Source organism: Corticium candelabrum, chromosome 5 (genome assembly GCF_963422355.1).
Source record: "Corticium candelabrum chromosome 5, ooCorCand1.1, whole genome shotgun sequence".
NCBI lineage: Eukaryota > Metazoa > Porifera > Homoscleromorpha > Homosclerophorida > Plakinidae > Corticium > Corticium candelabrum.
In genome coordinates, this window is record NC_085089.1 from 3,438,092 (window position 1) to 3,457,338 (window position 19,247).

The 19,247-nt window shown below is 41.2% G+C and overlaps 3 protein-coding genes across 3 annotated transcripts in view; 2 read left to right on the top strand and 1 right to left on the bottom strand.

Moving 5' to 3' along the window:
* The window catches only part of LOC134179479 (cytoplasmic dynein 2 heavy chain 1-like), a 34,588-nt gene extending 24,195 nt beyond the window's left edge, over positions 1-10,393 (top strand). Inside the window, exons 37-67 of the mRNA XM_062646383.1 lie at positions 1,933-2,056; positions 2,114-2,235; positions 3,264-3,350; positions 3,524-3,650; positions 3,711-3,962; positions 4,017-4,115; positions 4,175-4,298; positions 4,352-4,515; positions 4,596-4,715; positions 4,788-4,922; positions 4,977-5,120; positions 5,181-5,270; positions 5,326-5,391; positions 6,902-6,952; positions 7,010-7,087; positions 7,159-7,290; positions 7,361-7,546; positions 7,612-7,788; positions 7,848-7,958; positions 8,017-8,172; positions 8,229-8,310; positions 8,416-8,558; positions 8,612-8,674; positions 8,732-8,836; positions 8,902-9,018; positions 9,072-9,176; positions 9,248-9,349; positions 9,411-9,613; positions 9,669-9,753; positions 9,813-9,929; positions 10,055-10,393. Coding sequence (XP_062502367.1) covers positions 1,933-2,056; positions 2,114-2,235; positions 3,264-3,350; positions 3,524-3,650; positions 3,711-3,962; positions 4,017-4,115; positions 4,175-4,298; positions 4,352-4,515; positions 4,596-4,715; positions 4,788-4,922; positions 4,977-5,120; positions 5,181-5,270; positions 5,326-5,391; positions 6,902-6,952; positions 7,010-7,087; positions 7,159-7,290; positions 7,361-7,546; positions 7,612-7,788; positions 7,848-7,958; positions 8,017-8,172; positions 8,229-8,310; positions 8,416-8,558; positions 8,612-8,674; positions 8,732-8,836; positions 8,902-9,018; positions 9,072-9,176; positions 9,248-9,349; positions 9,411-9,613; positions 9,669-9,753; positions 9,813-9,929; positions 10,055-10,210 — 3,823 coding nt within the window. The 3' untranslated portion in view covers positions 10,211-10,393. The remainder of the gene's footprint in view (positions 1-1,932; positions 2,057-2,113; positions 2,236-3,263; positions 3,351-3,523; positions 3,651-3,710; positions 3,963-4,016; positions 4,116-4,174; positions 4,299-4,351; positions 4,516-4,595; positions 4,716-4,787; positions 4,923-4,976; positions 5,121-5,180; positions 5,271-5,325; positions 5,392-6,901; positions 6,953-7,009; positions 7,088-7,158; positions 7,291-7,360; positions 7,547-7,611; positions 7,789-7,847; positions 7,959-8,016; positions 8,173-8,228; positions 8,311-8,415; positions 8,559-8,611; positions 8,675-8,731; positions 8,837-8,901; positions 9,019-9,071; positions 9,177-9,247; positions 9,350-9,410; positions 9,614-9,668; positions 9,754-9,812; positions 9,930-10,054) is intronic.
* LOC134179482 (E3 ubiquitin-protein ligase MYLIP-like) lies at positions 10,384-13,326 on the top strand. Its single transcript, XM_062646385.1, has 5 exons — positions 10,384-10,521; positions 10,618-10,808; positions 10,916-11,142; positions 11,212-11,395; positions 12,606-13,326. Exons 1-5 carry the CDS (start codon positions 10,432-10,434, stop codon positions 13,324-13,326), a joined length of 1,413 nt encoding a protein of 470 aa, XP_062502369.1. The 5' UTR covers positions 10,384-10,431.
* Positions 13,227-19,234, bottom strand: LOC134179483 (dnaJ homolog subfamily C member 24-like). Its single transcript, XM_062646386.1, has 4 exons — positions 18,982-19,234; positions 18,761-18,899; positions 13,577-13,645; positions 13,227-13,520 (listed from the first exon to the last, which is right to left on the bottom strand). Exons 1-4 carry the CDS (start codon positions 19,078-19,080, stop codon positions 13,351-13,353), a joined length of 477 nt encoding a protein of 158 aa, XP_062502370.1. The 5' UTR covers positions 19,081-19,234; the 3' UTR covers positions 13,227-13,350.
* Between the last annotated feature and the right edge of the window lie 13 nt (positions 19,235-19,247).

The following is a 19,247-nucleotide window of genomic DNA, read 5'->3' on the forward strand; positions in this document are numbered from 1 at the left end:
TTGCCCGTAATAACGCCCATGCCCGTATATACGCCCATGTGCGCCAGGTCAGAACTTTAAGCCCAAAAAACGCCAGTGCCCAAATATACGCCCACACCCAAGTATACGCCCATATCCAAGTCTAAGCCCAGGATACGCACACGCAGACAAACAAATGGGGTTCGCAGAACATTCGTCTCCGTCTGTGTGCGTTTGATGAGCTGGTGTCAATGTTGAGCGCTAGACTCATGTCTTTGTTGCAAAATTACCGATCCTGATGCTTTTGATGAGCTTCAGGCCGACCACTCCTGTGGGGGTGTGTAGTGTTTAGTTTCTGCGTGTACGCTGGTGCTGTACGGATACCAGTACCTTTGATCTTGAAACAGATAATTGCAAGCATTTGTGGTATCTCTGTCTTCAAGTATTTAGATGATGACTGGCCAAATGACAGCATTTTACGACCATGTATATGCCTGAGATCAAAATAACGCCCATGCCCTAGTATACTCCCAGAAAAAAGTGTTTCTTTTGTATACGCCCAGGGCGTTATTATATATTACGGGCAAATACGGTATAGCTTTAGATCAGCCATATAAGGCAGATACTGACAAGCTGACATATGGCAGTCTCACCATGCCCAGAGCTCATGCAATAGCCATAACCGGTTCTGTGTAACTCCTTGTTGAGAGGATTAATAGTCGTAAGGATTAATAGTCGTAATGGAAAGTGAATCACATTCACTCATTGGAAATACCCTGCCTTCTTTGCATTAGCCTTTTCGTGATGGCATTATTTCTGTGAAAAAGTACTACTAGTGTCTTTCAACTTTCTATCACACATGACAGGAACCTGTCAAGGAGAGGAAGTTGCACAAGACTGGACTGATCTTATGCAGCTGAAGGCATTGGAGTAATAACCAGCTGTGTGGCAAGCTGTCTTAGTCTATTGAAGCCGCGCCTTGCTCAAGCTCCTGTGTCTGGTTTACAGCCTTTGGTAAGCAGTTTGTTACTTAGCAGTTGATCATCATCATTGCACCAAAGGAACCCCACTGACAATCTTCTCTCTGGCATCATGAGGTTTTCCTGAACCAATTTAAATGCCTTGTACTTTTCTGTTTGATTAACTGAGGTGAGGGTCTTTTAGACAGATAGACATGTGAAGGCCCAACAGCTTGGCATGTCATTTTAGATATCAGTGTGGTCATTCATTGAGATAATCAGTTGAGCACAGAGCTCGGGTCCTGAATCAGAGGGTTGTAGCTTATAAATCAGATCATTGTGAAGACATGTATACATTTGACCAAGAAACTGTAAGCCTGGTCTGGTCCAGGAGACTTCCATTTTTCTATCCTCTTGAGATGCATGACCTTCAGACTACTGCTAAAGACTATGACCAGTGTACTCAGCTTTAAGAAATTGTCTTGACAAAATTTAATGTAGTGTTCCTAATAGGACAGCTTTCTGTATCGATAGTATCAAAATTTGGCACCATTCTTGCACATTAGCAGTTGTTGGATAGTGTCAATAATTTTACATGGCTGACTCCAATTGCATGAAAAATAAGTAGACAGACCACCTTCAACAGAAACAAGTCTACTCTCACAGACACATAGCCAAGTAGACAGTGAGAAAGAACCAACAGACTCGTTTCATTATATTGCTGTTGCCACCCGAAATTGAACCCATCGTCAACGGACCGTTTGCCAGACCACAGAAACTCCCAAACGACTGAAATGAGTCATAGTCTCATGGACAAAGCTAGAGAATCATGAGAAGAAAGACAGACAAGTTACATAATTTACTGTCGTCACTGGGTTTGAACTCCCAAATCATGGAGTGGTAGCCATTATCGCTAACCACTAAGCCACGTTAGTGTTATTAATATTATTGTTTTTTGTTTGTTGTTGTTGTTCTTTTGCAAGTGTGCTTTGTTTGTCTATTGCTTGTTCTTTAGTTTCTTGGCGAAGAGAGGAGTGAAGGAAGAAATAATAAACTTTGATGCTCGAAAAATTACACCCGAGGTACGAAACAGCGTTAATGAGCTGTTGGAGAGAAACAAGAAATCATTCGAAGAAAAAGTATTTTATCTAGACATACATAGAGAACATGAATTGAAATTTATTTATTGCTTATAGATTGCCAAGCGTGCTAGCATTGCTGCTGCTCCTTTAGCATCATGGGTGAAGGCAAATGTAAAGTTTTCTGAAGTACTAGAGAAGATTGAACCTCTGGAGACAGAACAAGCTGAGTTACAGAGGTAGATTAATGTATTGGCTGACAGAAATTGATATAATATAAAGATGTTGCCAATCTTCTACATAGAAGGGCAGTAGTAGTGTAACGTTTGCTTTAGAGTAGATTTTGATCACTTGGCAGGATAGACCAGTTTTGAAGGTACATTGTTCCCAGTGGTAAACAGTGGTTATCACGTTGACTGGGTTGGATTGCTTACATAAATTATTGAGAGGATTAATTTATTAGTTGTAAATGGGAATGCTGATAGGTTTAATTTGTGCATCTGCATGTCTTAACTTAAATTGAGTTTCCTTTACAAAGCATGCATATGTCAGCTGACTTGCATCTTCCGTAGTAGCGAGTGTATTAGGTTAGAAGTGAACTGATTATTTTGTTAAATCTAGTACAAGGATATTGATGTCATGATTATTTGTGTTTGTAGTCAATTAAAGAGATTATTTACATGCTAGATCAAGACTTAGGTCTAGTGTAGCTTACATGCTGTTGTGTACAGTTTGTACAAATGGGGCATGGTTGAGATGTGTAAACTGTAAATTTTTGTTTTAGTGAAGATTTGTTAGGTATATTGCTAATGCTGACTGCCTAGAGACATGCATCACTTGATGTCATCTTAATTTTAATGAACTAACTAGAATGAACATAATGTCTGTGTTTTCAACTGATAATTTCTGCAGATATTATTGCAGTCATGGCATTGGCTAAAGAATGCTAAGAGATCAAGCTGCAAGGAAATCAATGTTATGCTGCAGTGACTACTGCTGCTACTGATTATTCTTTTTATTGCAAAGACTGCATTTTTAAATTTTAGAAATAAATGCTAATGTTGACTTTGTATAATTTGTGTGTACATAGGCATGCCAATGTGTGTGTGTGTGTGTGTGTGTGTGTGTGTGTGTGTGTGTGTGTGTGTGTGTGTGTGTGTGTGTGTGTGTGTGTGTCTGTGTCTGTGTCTGCCTGTGTCTGTGTGTCTGTGTCTGCCTGTGTCTGTGTGTCTGTGTGTATACATAATATGTATATGTATATTATTAGGGGCATGCGTCGTTCTCAAGCAAAATTGGATAAGCTTCAAGCTGCATTGGATATGGTTGATAAAAAGGTTGCAGATTTTAGAGACAGGTATGTACGTGTGTGTGTGTGTGTGTGTGTGTGTGTGTGTGTGCATGTGTGTGTGTGTGCATGCGTGCTTGCATGTGTGTGTGTGTGTGTGTGTGTGTGTGTGTGTGTGTGTGTGTGTGTGTGTGTGTGTGTGTGTGTGTGTGTGTGGTGTTAGCATTGTGTGGTATTTCAAGATTTGAAAAGAGAACCACTGAGGCTGCTAAGTTGAAGCTTGAACTGGAGAAGGAGCAAGAGACAATTGCCTCAGCTGAGAGGTTGTTTGGAAAATTGGAGGGAGAGCATCGGCGTTGGTCCAATCAGGCATGTTGAATTACCAACTGTAGTGAATATTGTGTCTGTTTAATCTTGCTTTTTGAGAAGGTTGTAGAATTAACCGCAGAGTTGGATCAGCTTCCTTTACAAGCTCTTTTGGCATCAGCTTTCATCACATATCTCAGTCATGCACCGGAAGATGAACGAAGAATCAGGGTAGAGCAATGGAAGGAGGTTACAGAAGTGAAGGAGTTTAACTTGAAGCAGTTCTTGAGCACAGAAAGTGAACTTTTGGCATGGAAGACTGAAGGGTTGCCATTTGATGACTTGTCTTTGGAAAATGCATTAGTTATTTTGCAGGTTTGGATTTTTCATTTGGATCTAGTTGCATGACTGATGATGCTACTTTGGTAGAGTGCTCGTTGTCCTTTGTTGATTGATCCTTCCCAACGTGCAACAGAGTGGCTTAAGCTTCACCTGCAGCAGTCTCGACTGGAAGTAGTTAATCAACAAGTACGTGTACTGATTCTAATTGATAGTAATGTGAATGAATAATATTTATTCATAAACAGGACTCAAACTTTACTACTGCTTTGGAGCTGGCTGTACGATTTGGTAAAACTCTAGTCATTCAAGAAGTTGATACTATTGAGCCTATTTTGTACCCACTTTTAAGGAGTGACCTCATAAGTCAAGGTTACCATCTTGCATTATTTTGTAGTTAGTGTATGACAGGTGATTTGTGCCAGGGCCACGTTTTGCGGTATATGTTGGAGACAAGCTTGTAGATTATAGCGAGGACTTTAAGCTGTTCATGACAACACGGAACCCCAACCTTGATGTGTCACCAGATGCACTGGCCATTGTCACAGCAGTCAATTTTACAACTACAAGAGCTGGCCTCATTAGTCAAGTAATTCACTTTTTACTTATTTTCAATTTATTTATGAGTGAAACCTTATTAAGAAACTGGACTGATTGTTGTCTGCATAGCTATTGGCGGCTACTATCCAGCATGAGAAACCTGATCTAGAAGTTCGTAAAACAGAGCTATTGAAAACTGAAGAACAGCTAAAGATGCAACTTTCATCTTTGGAGGAATCACTTTTGGAGGTTCTTTCTTATCTTTTATGCTCTTGCACAGTCCGATGTTAATTTGCACTTTACAACTTGAATTCTTGACAGGAATTGGCATCTGCCGAGGGCAACATTTTGGACAACACGTCTCTTTTAGAATCTTTAAATCAAACAAAGGCTAAAAGTGCCACAATATCAGAATCTTTGAATGAGTCAATGAAATTGCAAGAATCTTTGGATCAAGTTGTTCTTATGAAGTTATTAGTGTGATGTGTTTTGACAAGTTCGTTTGGATAGGAACGAGATGCTTATCTTCCTGTAGCAGAGAATGGAAGTAGAATGTTTTTTGTGATCAGTGACTTGGTTAAACTAAACCCAATGTACCGCTTCAGTCTTACATCCTTCTTGCGCCTCTTTCAGCGTGCTCTTGAGCTAAAACAGGTATGAGTTACTTTTTGGGCCTCATTTGGTAATGTTCAGTAATTGCTTGTTTTTGTGTAGGAGGCTGGAACTGCTGAACTTCGTATTCAGATGCTTGGCAGTGCCTTGCAAACTTTAGTTTACGAGTATGTGTGTCGTTCCTTGTTCAAGGTGAATGTTGTTTGCTGTAGCTGTGTGTCAGACTACTGTGAATGATTTACATTAGGCGGATCGATTGGGCTTTGTCCTACACTTTATTCGTGGTATGCGTCCAGAGTTGTTTGAAAATCAGGTATGAATTGTATTTATTAAGTTAGTATGGCTTATTGCTTGTACTTTAAATATCTAACTTCAAATTATTGTTGAGCTTGAATGAAAGCTCACATGAAGTCTTTATCAAATAGAGCACTACAGTTGACTTGCAGTAAATGCCAAGGCCAGGATTGAAAGCGTATTTTTTAACATTGCTGAGCACATGTTACTTTCATTATCATTCTTAAATGCACAGACTCCTGCAAACTTGCAAGGAGTTTGTGTCAGCTGGAACTCAATACAGTGGGATTGGAGTTTGCACAATGACAAGGCTGCATGCAGAGAACCTATGTATAATTGAGCAAATTTGTTACATGTTTATTGACTAATTTGTCCTTAAAAGAAGTAATAGTTAGCTGAATTGAATATGACTGAAGTGATAGTTTGCTAAATTGAGTATGACTGAAAAAAAAAAAGGTCAGCAGCAAGAATGTTTACTGATTTTGTCATTTCATTCCAACCGATGTCTTCCTACATCGGTGTCTTCTTACTTAGGAAATTGTAACTTTATGTGCTTTGTATGTTAAAGTGGTTTATGTACTTCATTGTCTGTCATCATCGTTATTTGCAGTGAATTGAAGGATTCTTTACTTTTGCTTTGAATGCTCAGAGATAATTGAACATTGTGATGATATTCTGTGTTGAGGTAGTCAATGGTGCTGTCTGTCCACGTCCCTCATTGTAAAAATAGAATCTGTTTTGTGAAAGAAGTTTCATTTTTGTTCAATTGAGAGGTAGACTGTTTCACTCATCATAAATTAGTGCTTTGACAGCAAACGAGGTGCTTGTGGTCTTAATTCATCTGATCGTGCTTCCATAAGGCAACTAGCATTATAACATTTATTCAAGACAAACTCCTTATAACATTTGCTGGAAATCAAGTTGAATGACCTAACTGAATGCTCTTACTTGGTTATAATTTGGAGCTTGTACTTCAAGATACAGTAATCTTAATTGTCTTAAGTCGGTCTTGATTGATCCATCAAGAAACTTACGTAGCTAACTCTATTGGCAAAGAGTTCTTTTAATTTGGAGGTACAGTTGTTAGCTATTCACTAAAGTTTCTGACATTTGAAGGTTTCACTGTTGCTGACTGGTCATTACTGTGTTGAGGCATCTGTGCATGTTGTAGTCCTGTTGCTACAGTGGCACTTACTACTGTTAATAGTTTTATGCTTATACATTGCTCTGTGTCGTACAACAGCATCCAACCAGATGCCCAAAAAAGGTAACACCTTAGTAGTTTTCTTGTTTGCCATGAGAAATAGTCACTACCTATTGAGGTTGTTGAAAAGAAATTCATATTTACTCAAATATTTACTTAGACAGTTTGCATATTGATTGGCAATGAAGTTGACACCGAGCTGTTATTTAGACATACTCACTAAATTTTAGTTTGCTAGTTGGGAAATTTGGTTATAAGGACTTCATTGTGTATGTTGAGTTTGTGGTCTCTGATAGACACAGACCTCACCTGTTGGATTTTTCAGGAGTGGGAATTGTTTACTGGCCAGATTGTGGTTGCCATGTTTAGACGACAGGTTTGATGACTTGTAGCTATTGATGTATCGTAAGGGTTTAACTCTTTATGTGCATAGGAATCTCTTAAAAACATGAAGGACTCTCTTCCATCGTGGATTGCTTCTGAACAGGCTTCAGCTGTGAATAACTTAAAGGTTTCAAGACGTTTTGTCATTTTAATGTTGTTGTATGTTGGAGACTCAATATTTTTCCTTTGTTTCATTAGCGAATGTTTCAAAACCTTCACCAGTCGCTTTGTCTTGATGATTCAGACCTTTGGTTGAGGTTTGCTCGAAGCTCTCAGTGTGAACGAGACATTCCATCACAACTGCTTCAGAAACTATCCTGGTTTCAACAGGTTATGTGGCTCTTTCTGTTACGACATGGTTTTATAAAGTGTCCAATGAAGTGTATGTGTACATGCACAGGTTATTGCTGTTCAGGCTTTGCGTCCAGATAGACTTCAGAGTGCTATGGAATTGTTTGCTTCAAGGTGTCTCAGTGTCAAAGAACTAAGTCCAGAAATTTTAAACTTGAGGCGGCTGTATGAGATGGAGTCATTACCTCAGGAGCCGATTCTCGTCATTATTTCTGCTGGCTCAGATCCATCACAGGTAATTGTATATGTGCTATTAAATGCAGGAATTGTTTCGTTGCAAACGACAATCTGGTGTGTCAGGAACTTCAAGAACTGGCTGAAGAAGTTGTAGGTTTGGACAGATATCATCAAGTGGCCATGGGGCAGGGTCAGTCAACTTTGGCCGTTCAACTGCTTCGAGACTGTTCACGAGATGGTCACTGGCTCTGTTTAAAGAATCTTCATCTTGTTACAGCTTGGCTGCCTGTGCTTGAGAAGGCAAGTGTACTGTGCGCCTCTAATGTTTGTTCTTTATTATTTGATCATCTTTCTTTCAGGAACTTAATACTTTAGAGCCTAATGAGAATTTTCGATTGTGGATGACAGCAGAGGTTCATGTCAAGTTTCCTACAATGCTTTTACAGTCTAGTTTGAAGGTTACGTATGAGGTACAGAGTACTCTTGTTCCAGTTGGACTCATTCACTGAATGCATTTGCATTGCATAGGCTCCACCTGGTATACGGCGAAACCTGGCTCGTACTTATGACTCTTGGTCAGAAGAGTTCATATCCAAGTCGGGGTCAATAACTCGTGCTCAAGCTCTATTTGTCTTGGCTTGGTTTCATGCTATTGTTCAAGAGAGGCGCTGTTATATTCCTCAGGCTAGTAGCATTGTAATGCAATTTTATTGTGGCTTATGAAAAATTGTCCTTGGCAGGGATGGACCAAATTTTATGAATTTTCTTTTGCTGACTTACGAGTGGCAGCTGACGTCATAGATCGCATGTGTACCAGACTAGGTAAGTAAGCAGGAGATGCATCATTAACCCACGGGACCATATTTGATGAGCGTCGATTTCTTATTTCTTAAGAGGAGAGTATTCACGTTTGGTTTTCTATTTTAGATTCACACTCTTTGCAATGGGAGTTCATTCATGGATTATTTGAAAATGCAATTTATGGAGGAAGAATTGACAATTCTTTTGATCTTCAAGTTTTGCGATCTTACTTGATCCAGTTCTTCAGTAGTGATGTTATAGACTCTCGGGTACCAACTTGATACCATTCTGAACGTGCACGCTGTAACTGGACTTTGTCTAGGTACGGTCTCGCCCGGTAAAACTGGGCTCAAGTATTTCTCTTCCCACTTCTTATCACTACAAGGTTTGCAGTGCTGAGCTGGACTACAAGGTGATTGTGAACTTTGCTTTTGTGTTGTAGGACTACGTAGCTCTCATTGAATCTCTTCCTGATACTGATACGCCCTCTTTCTTTGGTCTTCCGGCAAATATTGAACGTTCAGCTCAACGTGTCGCCAGTTCTCGAGTCTGTTTAGTGTCAAACAAGTCTGTCAGTAGTAGTAGTAGTAGCAGCAATTATCCGTTCACTAGGTTATTCAACAGTTGAAAGTTTTGATGCGAGCTGACGTTACTGGTGACAAATTTGACCGGGAAACTTGGGTTAAGCAACTAGGACCGATTCTTGACATGTGGAAGAAGTTAAACAAGGTCGTTGTGTGTTCAGTAATATGGCAATGATGATGGTAATCCTCTTATGACAGGGCACAGAGCCAGTGAGGAAGAAATATGGACAAACCTCTGACCAGGAATTTCCTGTAACCGTGTTTTTAAAGCAAGAGCACTCGTCGGCATTGAAGTTAGTGCAGGTAAACCGATTTGAACATAAGGTGTGATACTGAAATTCCTATTGTTAAATGAATATGACATTGTCGGTCAGGCTGTTCGATCCTCGTTAGATGCATTAGACAACGTAATACATGGGTCTGCTCTGCTCACAACAGAGGTTCAAAATCTAGCTCGCGATTTACTGCAACATCAGGTTTGGCGAGAGTCTCACGATGTCTGATGATTGTTGTATTAATTCATCATGAACATGAAAGGTACCGCTTGTATGGTCCAGTCTGTGGGAAGGTCCTCGAGATCCAGTACAGTACCTTCGGTCACTGGTTGCAAAAACCTTGGCTCTGAGCTCGTGGGTCGAAAAAGCTCTTAGCGACACGTTACTCACAGGAGGAGCGATTGATTTGTCCGAGTTGTTCCATCCCGATACCTTTCTCAACGCTCTTCGACAGCAAGCAGCAAGGTTGGACAGTCACATTGTGTACACTGTATGCTGCTCAGTGCAACTTTGTTTACAGAAGTCTGAAATGCAGTATGGATGACCTGAAACCTATTGCCAAGTGGAACAGCACTCAAATATCCGGAGCCCCTTGGATAGCACAAGTAAGTGATATCTCTCGGATCCTATTTATGTATGACTAACAAGGAGCAACTGCTAATAGCTGGAGGGATTGCAGTTGGAAGGATGTAACTTTGACGGTAGCCGTCTGCTGGAAAACGAACTGAAGTCTCCTACAGTTTCAACTTTACCTAACTGCACATTTGCCTGGGTGTCGCAGGTTTGTAAATCCTTTCGTCTGTCTGTAGAGTCTGGTCCGTCTGTATACGCGAGTTCTACAGTAGTACATGCAGTCGTACGTCAATCGTCAGTTGCAATTTTTCGCATTGTTTTTCTATCCTGTAGGATACCCCCGAGCCGTATACTTCCAGTGACTGCATATTGCTGCCCATCTACTTCTCTTCAGATCGGGAACGCATCGTAACGAGGCTGAAGATTCCGTGTGGAGGTAATCAAGGAAAATGGATTCAGTGCGGTGCCGCCCTTTTTCTGAAGAGCTGATGGTCCAGTAGATAACAGGGGTACTCATGATAGTATGTACGTGCACTTGAGTGTGAATCGTCGAGTGCTGTGGGTTGCTTTCGTCATGCCTCATGTTATGGATATGTAGTGTATTGTCCTATTGTAATTATGACGTAACGATGTACACAAATGCAATTGGATGGCGGCGGATTCTCGTTGTTACATGACTGACTAACTGGGTGCTCGCTGAGACAGACAGCATGGTCATCTGCTATATTACCGAGCCTAGCGGTTCCATTTGCCGCGTCACAGTTGAGCGGGGCGCTCGCGGTGAAGACTGCTTTGTCTCGGTAATTGTTGGTTGCCAGTACATGCCTAGATGCACAACAATTCAATTCGTAGGACGTAGAATAGTATTGTCTAAGTACGTAGCTTCGTGTCTGAAGGTATGCGAGCAGCTTCGACTTGTCGAAAAACACTTTTTCGGCCTACAATTTGTGTCAAAACACGGTCTAGTTATGTGGCTCAACGAACGAAATCCCATCTGTCTGCAATTACCTGCCAAAGAACCGTACCGAATGAAACTTCGAGTCAGGTTCTTCGTCGATCCCAAACTTCTCTGCACCGACAAGGCACGGTAAGTTTATTTGACTTGAAATGTGCAACGAATGCGAACTTCAGGAGATTCGATCGGTACATCTCGCTCAATTTCGAACATGAATTTTGCCGTTCGTGTACTTCCAGAGATCTTTTCTTCGACCAGCTGTATGACGATATTCTACGCGGTACCCGATTTCGTTTCGACCCAGCCGACGACACGAGCGGAGACATGTCGAAAGCCGTCTATTTGAGCGGATTATTAGCTCAAATGGAACACGGTAATATTTCTGAAATCGACCATATTGGGTACCGTCAATACTTTCCGGGACTGAAACAAGAGACTATACGACAAGAACACAGGAGAAATGTAGGTATGTATGCCGCTGTTGACTGCTAAAAATTAAACTACGTCATGGGGCAACCTTGCTCGGTATCCATAGGCTTGAGCAGAGCAGAAGCTCAAATGACCTTTCTAGACGAAGTTGCATCTTGGCAGTACTATACAATGCAAGTGATTGATAATCTCTTCCAAGTTCGGCCATCCTCTTCTGATCGATCAGTGTCGCTCGGTATCACTGATAATACTGTCGTTTTGTTTGACGCTCAGAAACGAACTCTTCTCTCGTAAGCACTTCAAAATATATACACCTTCATTCTCATATATATTATCTATTATTATCATTATTATTATTATATTATTATGTGTCGTTATGCCCCTCCATAATGGACAAGTGGGGTCTTTACCCCCATCTGGGCGCCCACCAACCCGGCAGGTGAGCCCAGCAGGGTACATGTTTCCGTGTAGTCCATACGGCGATCAATGACTAGCCAATTCGATATAGATTGCAGGCATTACGGTGACCGCGTACTCGATACAGCACGCCTAGTGGATATCAACGACCACCAGGAAAGCACTGGACGTCATCGTCAACGGACCGTTCGCCAGACCACAGAAACTCCCCAACGACTGAAACGAGTCATAGTCTCATGGATAAAGCTAGAGAAACATGAGAAAGAAAGACAGACAAGTTTCACAATTTACTGTCGTCACTGGGCTTTGAACCCCCAAACCATGGAGTGGTAGCCATTGTCGCTAACCACTAAGCCACGGCAGTGACTATTATTATTATTATTATTGTTATTGTCGTGCTCAACCAGATCAGTCTGGTTTGTAAAGTCTATTACAAGTACCGGAAGCAAACCCTGCTTCAGAAGTACTTAGACCATCACGGCTGTCTAGAAAGAAGACATGACTTTACAAAGGATCTGAGTAGATCCCAGAAGCACTGTTTTCTGTAAGTGCTGCAGGTTGTGATGACCTGGAATAATGTCCAGCCACCGTGCAATACCTGTGTGCACTGTGCCCAAAGCTCCCAAGACCACCGGAACCACCAGTGTTCGACAATGCCACATGCGGCTTATCTCCACTCGCAAGTCACTGTACTTCGCCAACTTCTCAGCATGTTTCTTGCCAATGTTGCCATCAGCAGGACAGCTGATATCAATAAGAAGACAAGTGTTTGTCTTCCTATTTCTGAGACAGATGTCTGGACGATTGGCTTTGATCTTCCTGGCAGTGGGGATGGTGGTATCCCACATCATAGTAATGTCATCCGTCTCCACAAGCCTATCAGGATGATGTCGGTACCATCTGCTCTCCACGGGAACCCCAAAATGGCGACAAACATCCCAGTGAATGATGGATGCCACCTGATTGTGTCGATCAGTGTAGTCCGTCGGTGTACTATTATTATTATTATTATTATTATTATTATTATTATTACTACTACTACTACTACTACTACTAACATGAAGCTTGATTCATGTCCTGTAGATTCCCTGTTGGAGCTGTCAGAGAAACTTCATATTGTGACAATTTCTTCAAAGTCAAATATTCACTCGACTCACAAAATTCAGAAAATCTAGAGAAGATTAAACTAAGAGCATGCACTTGGACACGTCGTGGTCACATGTCATTGCACCGTCTCTTCTGGGAAATGCAAGAGTTTTACTCTTCAGATCGCGTCCGTTGTGATCTATTGACAAGGAGACATAGAAATATGAGAGGTGACCTACTGAGTCTTCTCGGCTTTAAACGGAGAGCAAAATTCTACAGAATTTACACGTTCTCTCTGCCCACCACTCTCAACCTCGCAACGATGATGTGGACAAAACAGGAAGAGCACGACAAAGCCAAGAGCGCGACAGAAGAAAAGAACACGATCAAAAGCAATGGCAGATCATGGAAAAGCAATGATCTCAAAGCAATTCTATCGTATGTTCAAGACGTCGAACCATCCATCACCTCCACCGATGACAAAGACGTACAGGAAGCGTGGGTTAACCTTTCAAACGTTTGCAACAGCGTCAGTTGTATTATCTGTCTCCAACGACCAAGATCTGTGCGATACGCATGTGGTCATGTGTTTTGCTGTGCCCATTGCACGGTACGTATTACCTCCTGCGCAGTCTGTCGCGCACAAACTTCATCAAAGAGTCGGGTCTATATGTTTACACCTCTCGTTAGCGATCTTGCAGAAACTGCTAAAAAGTGACCGACTACATTTCCATATTTGTTGTTACTTACAGCTGGTTGCTATCATACTCATTCTTAGCCTTGCGCTGTTCGTAATATGTACGCTTAGACTACAACTTGAGCAGCAAATAATATTGCAACCTTGTTCGATCTCATCTTTCGTCACTGTGTACAAACCTGAGCATTGACAAGACCAGCTGTATGACTCGTTATCTAGAGAAACGATATTCAGTAACTGTGCGTACACAGTGTATACTAAAAGGTCAAACCTTCAGAGTACTCGACATCTTCAACATCCAGTGTAGAAGACAGGAGCCAGTGACTAGTGAGAGCAGCATCTATAAACGTCAATAGTAACTGTAATTTAGTCAAAGAAAAGGTAAGGAATAAAATGATGACGGCCTATGTAAAAACAATTTCAAAGCTGCCATAATGTTTTGAAATTTCAAAATGTTCTGATTGACATCAGCACTCTATGTACTGCAATGAGTAATTGCTGGTTGCATTTTGTTCTTGCAGTGTTAACTGTTTGTATTGTGTTTTGAATGCCTTTAAATCTTGACATCTAAAACTAACTGTCATCAATTAAATAACATTCTTAACAACACTAAATTAACAATATAGGATCCTTGCCATCATCTAGGTAATGATGGCAAGGATCGTATGTGTAGTGTCAGCATAACTAAATAACGATGTCAAAGGATTGTACACGTGAATGCCATCATGTAAGACCATCCCACTAGCAAGTAGTTCCCTTCGCTGTCTGTCTGACTCGTGCCACTTGGACCCAACAACACATGCCATATACAGGCCTGAGGCCACTTTACAACCTGTATGTTTACATCTGTTTCAATTGTGCCAAAGTGCTACAACCCTAATACCATATTAAAGAGTTTCAGGATATGAAAATCAGCACATTCTATTGTAACTGTGTATTTACATGTACATCTGAAAATCAGCACATTCTATTGTAACTGTGTATCTATATGTACATCTGCCTAATTTTACTCATGCCACACAAGGCCGATTTAGAGTGGTGTTACCGTGTAAATTCCATATTAGACAATTTTATGATGCGAAATCAGCACATTCTATCACAATTTTGTTTTTTTATACACAGTTTACCTCTATTTCGGGCAAATTGGCTGCTCTTGCACTCCTTGACATAAATTTAGAACACCCATTTGCTGTATATAGGCCACTGCAATGTCTCTATGGGCTATTGTAATGTGGCATTACGGACAAACAGACAGACAGACAGACAGACAGACAGACAGACATTGTCAACTTCCTGTTACATCTGAAGGCATAGTTACATTGGGAATGCCTCTTGGAAAAGCTAAATTTGTATCCAATTTTTGCTCTACATACGCTAACGCTGGTAAACTATTATGTGACTAATTGTCTGCTTTGAATGATGTCCAAAGCACTTCGTTATTGCTCAAGTAGTGTCACATTCCACGATCAAATAACTTAGCTCATGTTGTTCCTTCAAATTTACTAACATCTGCAGCAGAAATTTATGATTCACAGACACGCAAAGTTTTCTCTGGATTGCCATCTTTTATCACCAACTCAGTGACTTGGCATAGCAACAAGCCACTTTACCAGTCTGGTATTGGTTTAACATCAGTCAAATCTATAGCAGCTTGTGCTTTCTTAGCCTCATGGGTTGAAGCAATAGATGCACTACCCAAGCGTTTTCCTCACTTGAGAGCAGATTTAGACTTGCTTCAGAAAGGATCTTCGAGAACTGCTACAAGTACAACATTAAAAAGCCTCAGTCCCTCGAACGATCTGTCCGAGTATTTACCTGCTAGTGGCAAATTACAAAAGCGCAAATCTAATGATCTGTTTGAATCTATGTTTTGTGATACGGTGAAGTCAACAAGAGATGCTGCCAGGATTCGCTCTTTACATGGCAAAGGTGCAGGTGCTTGGGTCAATGCTGTTCCAACCTCGATGTGTTTCGCACTTGATTCTTACATTTATTGCTTGGTGTCATATCTGAGGTTTTTTTAGACTGAACGTAAGTTTTTTTGTCCGACGTCGACATCAGTATTCGGTTAGACTTCTTTCCGGCTAATGTGGTCGGAAATGGTGTTAGGGGCGTGCAATCGAAACAAGCTTTCATCCAGCTTACTAATTTGTTTTCATTTGCGTACCGACAAAGTCTCAAGTTGCTAGACCTCCTCGTTATCTAGTTTTTAGTTTCAAATGAGGGTAATTTAGATGCCGCTATATCAGCCGTTGGTGGTTGGCAGACCGCTGAGGTGTGGAAGTTGAGTAGTCCAATCATAGTCCCGCGTGTCGGTGTAATTACAGCCGTTGATGGCGACCTATAGCGAAGTATGATAAATTCAAACTGGAAAGAGGAGAACTATTCAAGTCACAGGGTGCGTTTGATTTACAGTTCTCAAACTGGAAATGGGTGTGTCTTAGAACTATTAAAACTGACAGAACTAGAGGCTAAATTGAATGCTAATTCTGCTTTCAGAATCGTACTATGCACAAGCATGTGCAGATTCAACGTAATGGCAGCAACCGTTGACAAAATAGCTATTGTTGCAGCAGTTCAGTCTCTTCTTGACTCTGATGATTCAGAGGAAGAAGTGTTTAAAGAAAAAAGACGACTCGATGAAGAGATTGAGGTGGGGGCCGTTTTGAGGGCAAGGAGACGAGTTGAACGACATGATCAAGTTTGTGTTAAAAGATACATTGAAGATGTTGTAAATAGGTAGGCTATTGTTATGTATAAAAATATTACACAATGGGTTTGATGATAACGTATGGTGATGCGTCTGGGTGTATAGATACGATCTGCATGATTTCAAGACCAATTTTCGTGTGCAGAAAGCCACGTTTGAACTGCTGCAGCAGTATATTGGACGACTCCTAGCATTTCAGCATCTTGTTCACCAAAGGAGAAGAAAACCGATGACCTTACAGAAACAACTTCTCATGGCATTATGGGTCTTAGTAACACCAGAGTGTTTTCGTTCAGTTTAAGATAGATTAGACCTCAGCCACTCGACAACTCATTCCATTTTTGTTCGATTGTGTTCAGCAATTCATATTGAACATCTAGATGTATTATAAGATGGCCAAGTACAGATGATGACTTTAGAGCAGTAGAATTGGGGTTCAGAAATAGGAAGGGAATGCCGTGTGTCATTGGAGCAATTGATGGTTGCCACATTCCTATCAAAGCGCCCACTCATTGTCCGGAAAACTACTACAACTAGACATCATTTTTTGAGGCCAGTGTTTTCAGAGATTCCTAATTTTACCAGTTTCTTTGTTGTTGTCAACAACACGCCTGTAGTTCCTCATTAACACCTTCCATCGATTCTCACAAGCTTCTCTTTTGCCAAGGGAATACTTGGCTTGGACTGCAGAAGAGATCTTCTCCCATATGACCTTTTTCTTATAGTTGGGATTTGTAAAATGAGCTTCATAATCCCAGTAGGCAGCAATAATAATAAGAGTGTTGTCTCTGGTCCAGTTGAAAGTTTTCTTCTTGTCCAGACCATCTGACACAGCAGAACTACTAAACGTGACGTCTTCGCTAGATTCCGGGAACAGCAAATGCTCAATTTGGATGCCAAAAACTCCTGATGGTTAGCGTCAGGGGTAATCAGATGATAATAGGGCGTGGTCATTGCTGCAGTTTCAGCAGTTCCAGGTTTATAGTTCGATCTGTCGGAATCGTTCCGGCAGTTCCAGAACTAGAATTTTAGCAAATCGAATGCAAGTTATTTGTTCACCCCCAACCCCCATTGATTCTAGTTCCAGAACCCTAAATCAAACGAGCCCAGTGATGGTAAACTAGGGCATAATTTCCTTAGACAAGAAACTTACACACAATTGCTTGTCTCGACTCAGGAATATATATGAATGAGTACCTAGTCTTTGACTAGGGCCTTAAGCAGAACCATCGGCTTGGGATGGTCTTGATAAATTAATCAATGAAGAAGCACTGGAAGTGCAAACCCTCGGCCCAGTAAGCACCTTGAAGGTAATTAGTCATGCTATGACAGAATGGTTTAACAATACCAATTAACTGCCACGCACAGCGAAAGTATAGAGCAAATACGAAAACCAGCTTTCGGTTAGATAGGTACAAAAGAAGCAGCACTGATTTTCAGTGAACAAAACACGATTTCATGCACCTACAATGTTTTGGGCTTTCAGAAGATGATTGACACTATTGATGGAACAAGCATAATGTTACAACCTTTGCTCCTAGATGTCTAGTTCTTTGTGCAACTTCTCTAAGCATCTGATTGTTTGCGCAGCTTTTGAAGTCGTAATGAGTCACTATGGGCGTTTTTAGGCGTGGCATAGGTAACACCAGAGCCAAAACAAAATTAGATGTGGGAAAACATAAACGTTACAATGTAGCTAGATTAGGCGTTGTTTCTAAGTGCTAAACCCTCACATACAACAAAAGAAACAGCTCGCCACTGATTTTCCAGCTCACAACAATCTAGACATCTGGTTGTTTGTGCAGCTTCTCTAGACATCTGGTTGTTATCGTAATGGAGGAAAACATGCACGTTTCAAATGTAGATCAGATTGTTTCGAAGTGCTGGAACAAGTCAAATGTTACAAGTCGGATAGCCTCGACACGCGTTACGTGCTATAGCAACGCACGAGATCATTGTTCTGTTTGTTGGTGGGCAAGTTACAAATGTAGAGCAAAACAAGTAGCTCACCACTGATTTCCAGCTCACAAGAATGTAGTTCTGCAGCTACTCTAGGCATCTGTTTGTTTGTATACCTTCTCTAAACGTCTGGTTGTTTGTGCAGCTTCTCTAGACGTCTGGCAGTTGTTGTAATGGGGGAAAACATGCATGTTACAAATGCATTTGTTTCGAAGTGCTGGAACAAGTCAAATGTTACAAGTCGGAAAGCCTCGACGCTAGACCGGCTGGCAATTCTTTGCCTTACCTGATGAAGTAACGGACATGATCATTGTTCTGTTTGTTGGTGGGAAACATATGTTACAAATGTAGAGCAAAACAAGCAGCTCACGACCAATTCTCCAGCTCACAAGAATGTAAAAATCTCGTTCTTTGTGCAGCTTTACTAGGCGTCTCGTTGTTTGTGCTGCTTCTCTAGGTTGTTGCCTGTAGCAGCTACCAAACAAAGAGAGGTGAAGCCTCATGATGACATCACGTTGTCTATTGGTCGGTAATGACACCACTTCTCATCTATTGGTCGGAATAGCTTCATTTGCATCTGCGCTAATCGACTATATATACATACGGTCACATAGGGTCGTTGGGTCGGTCATCGAACGATTACTATACCCTTAGCCCGGAAATCCGGGACTCGGGTAATGAAATAATAATCACAATAGTACAATCAATCTGCACACGATATTATTAAAAGGATTTCAAATCCTAACCCCATTTCTCGTTTAGCTAGCTAGCATCACAGTGACACACCTGCTCTCTCCTGATCGTATTGCTTCCGTCGTCCTTTGTCTCCTAGTGTCTGCCAAGCTTCCTTGACAGCTTGAAACGCTGCCACAGAAGCATGTCGGTCGCACTCGGACATGTCAGATGACAGCTTGTCAGGATGATACTAAAAAAAACTTTTAGAACAATCGCCATACGTTATCTCATAGCTAAAATACGTAGTTAGCATCTAACCCGATCTGGCTTACCTTACGAGTTGAAGTATGATAAGCTTTCCTAATAGACGAAAACTCAGCATCCTCAGCAATTCCAAGTCTTTTGTAGAGATCCGGTTCCACTTGCTCCATTTTCTCACACTCCTAGGGCTGCATCTGCACACAAGCTGTATCTATTAGTCGTTCTAGCAAGTTTCGAGACTACTCTCTAGACGCCCAGACAAAAAGAAATAAACAGACAGTTAGTCTGACTAGAGCAGCCTGTTTGGGCGTACAAAGACTCGCGTTTGCGCATGCGG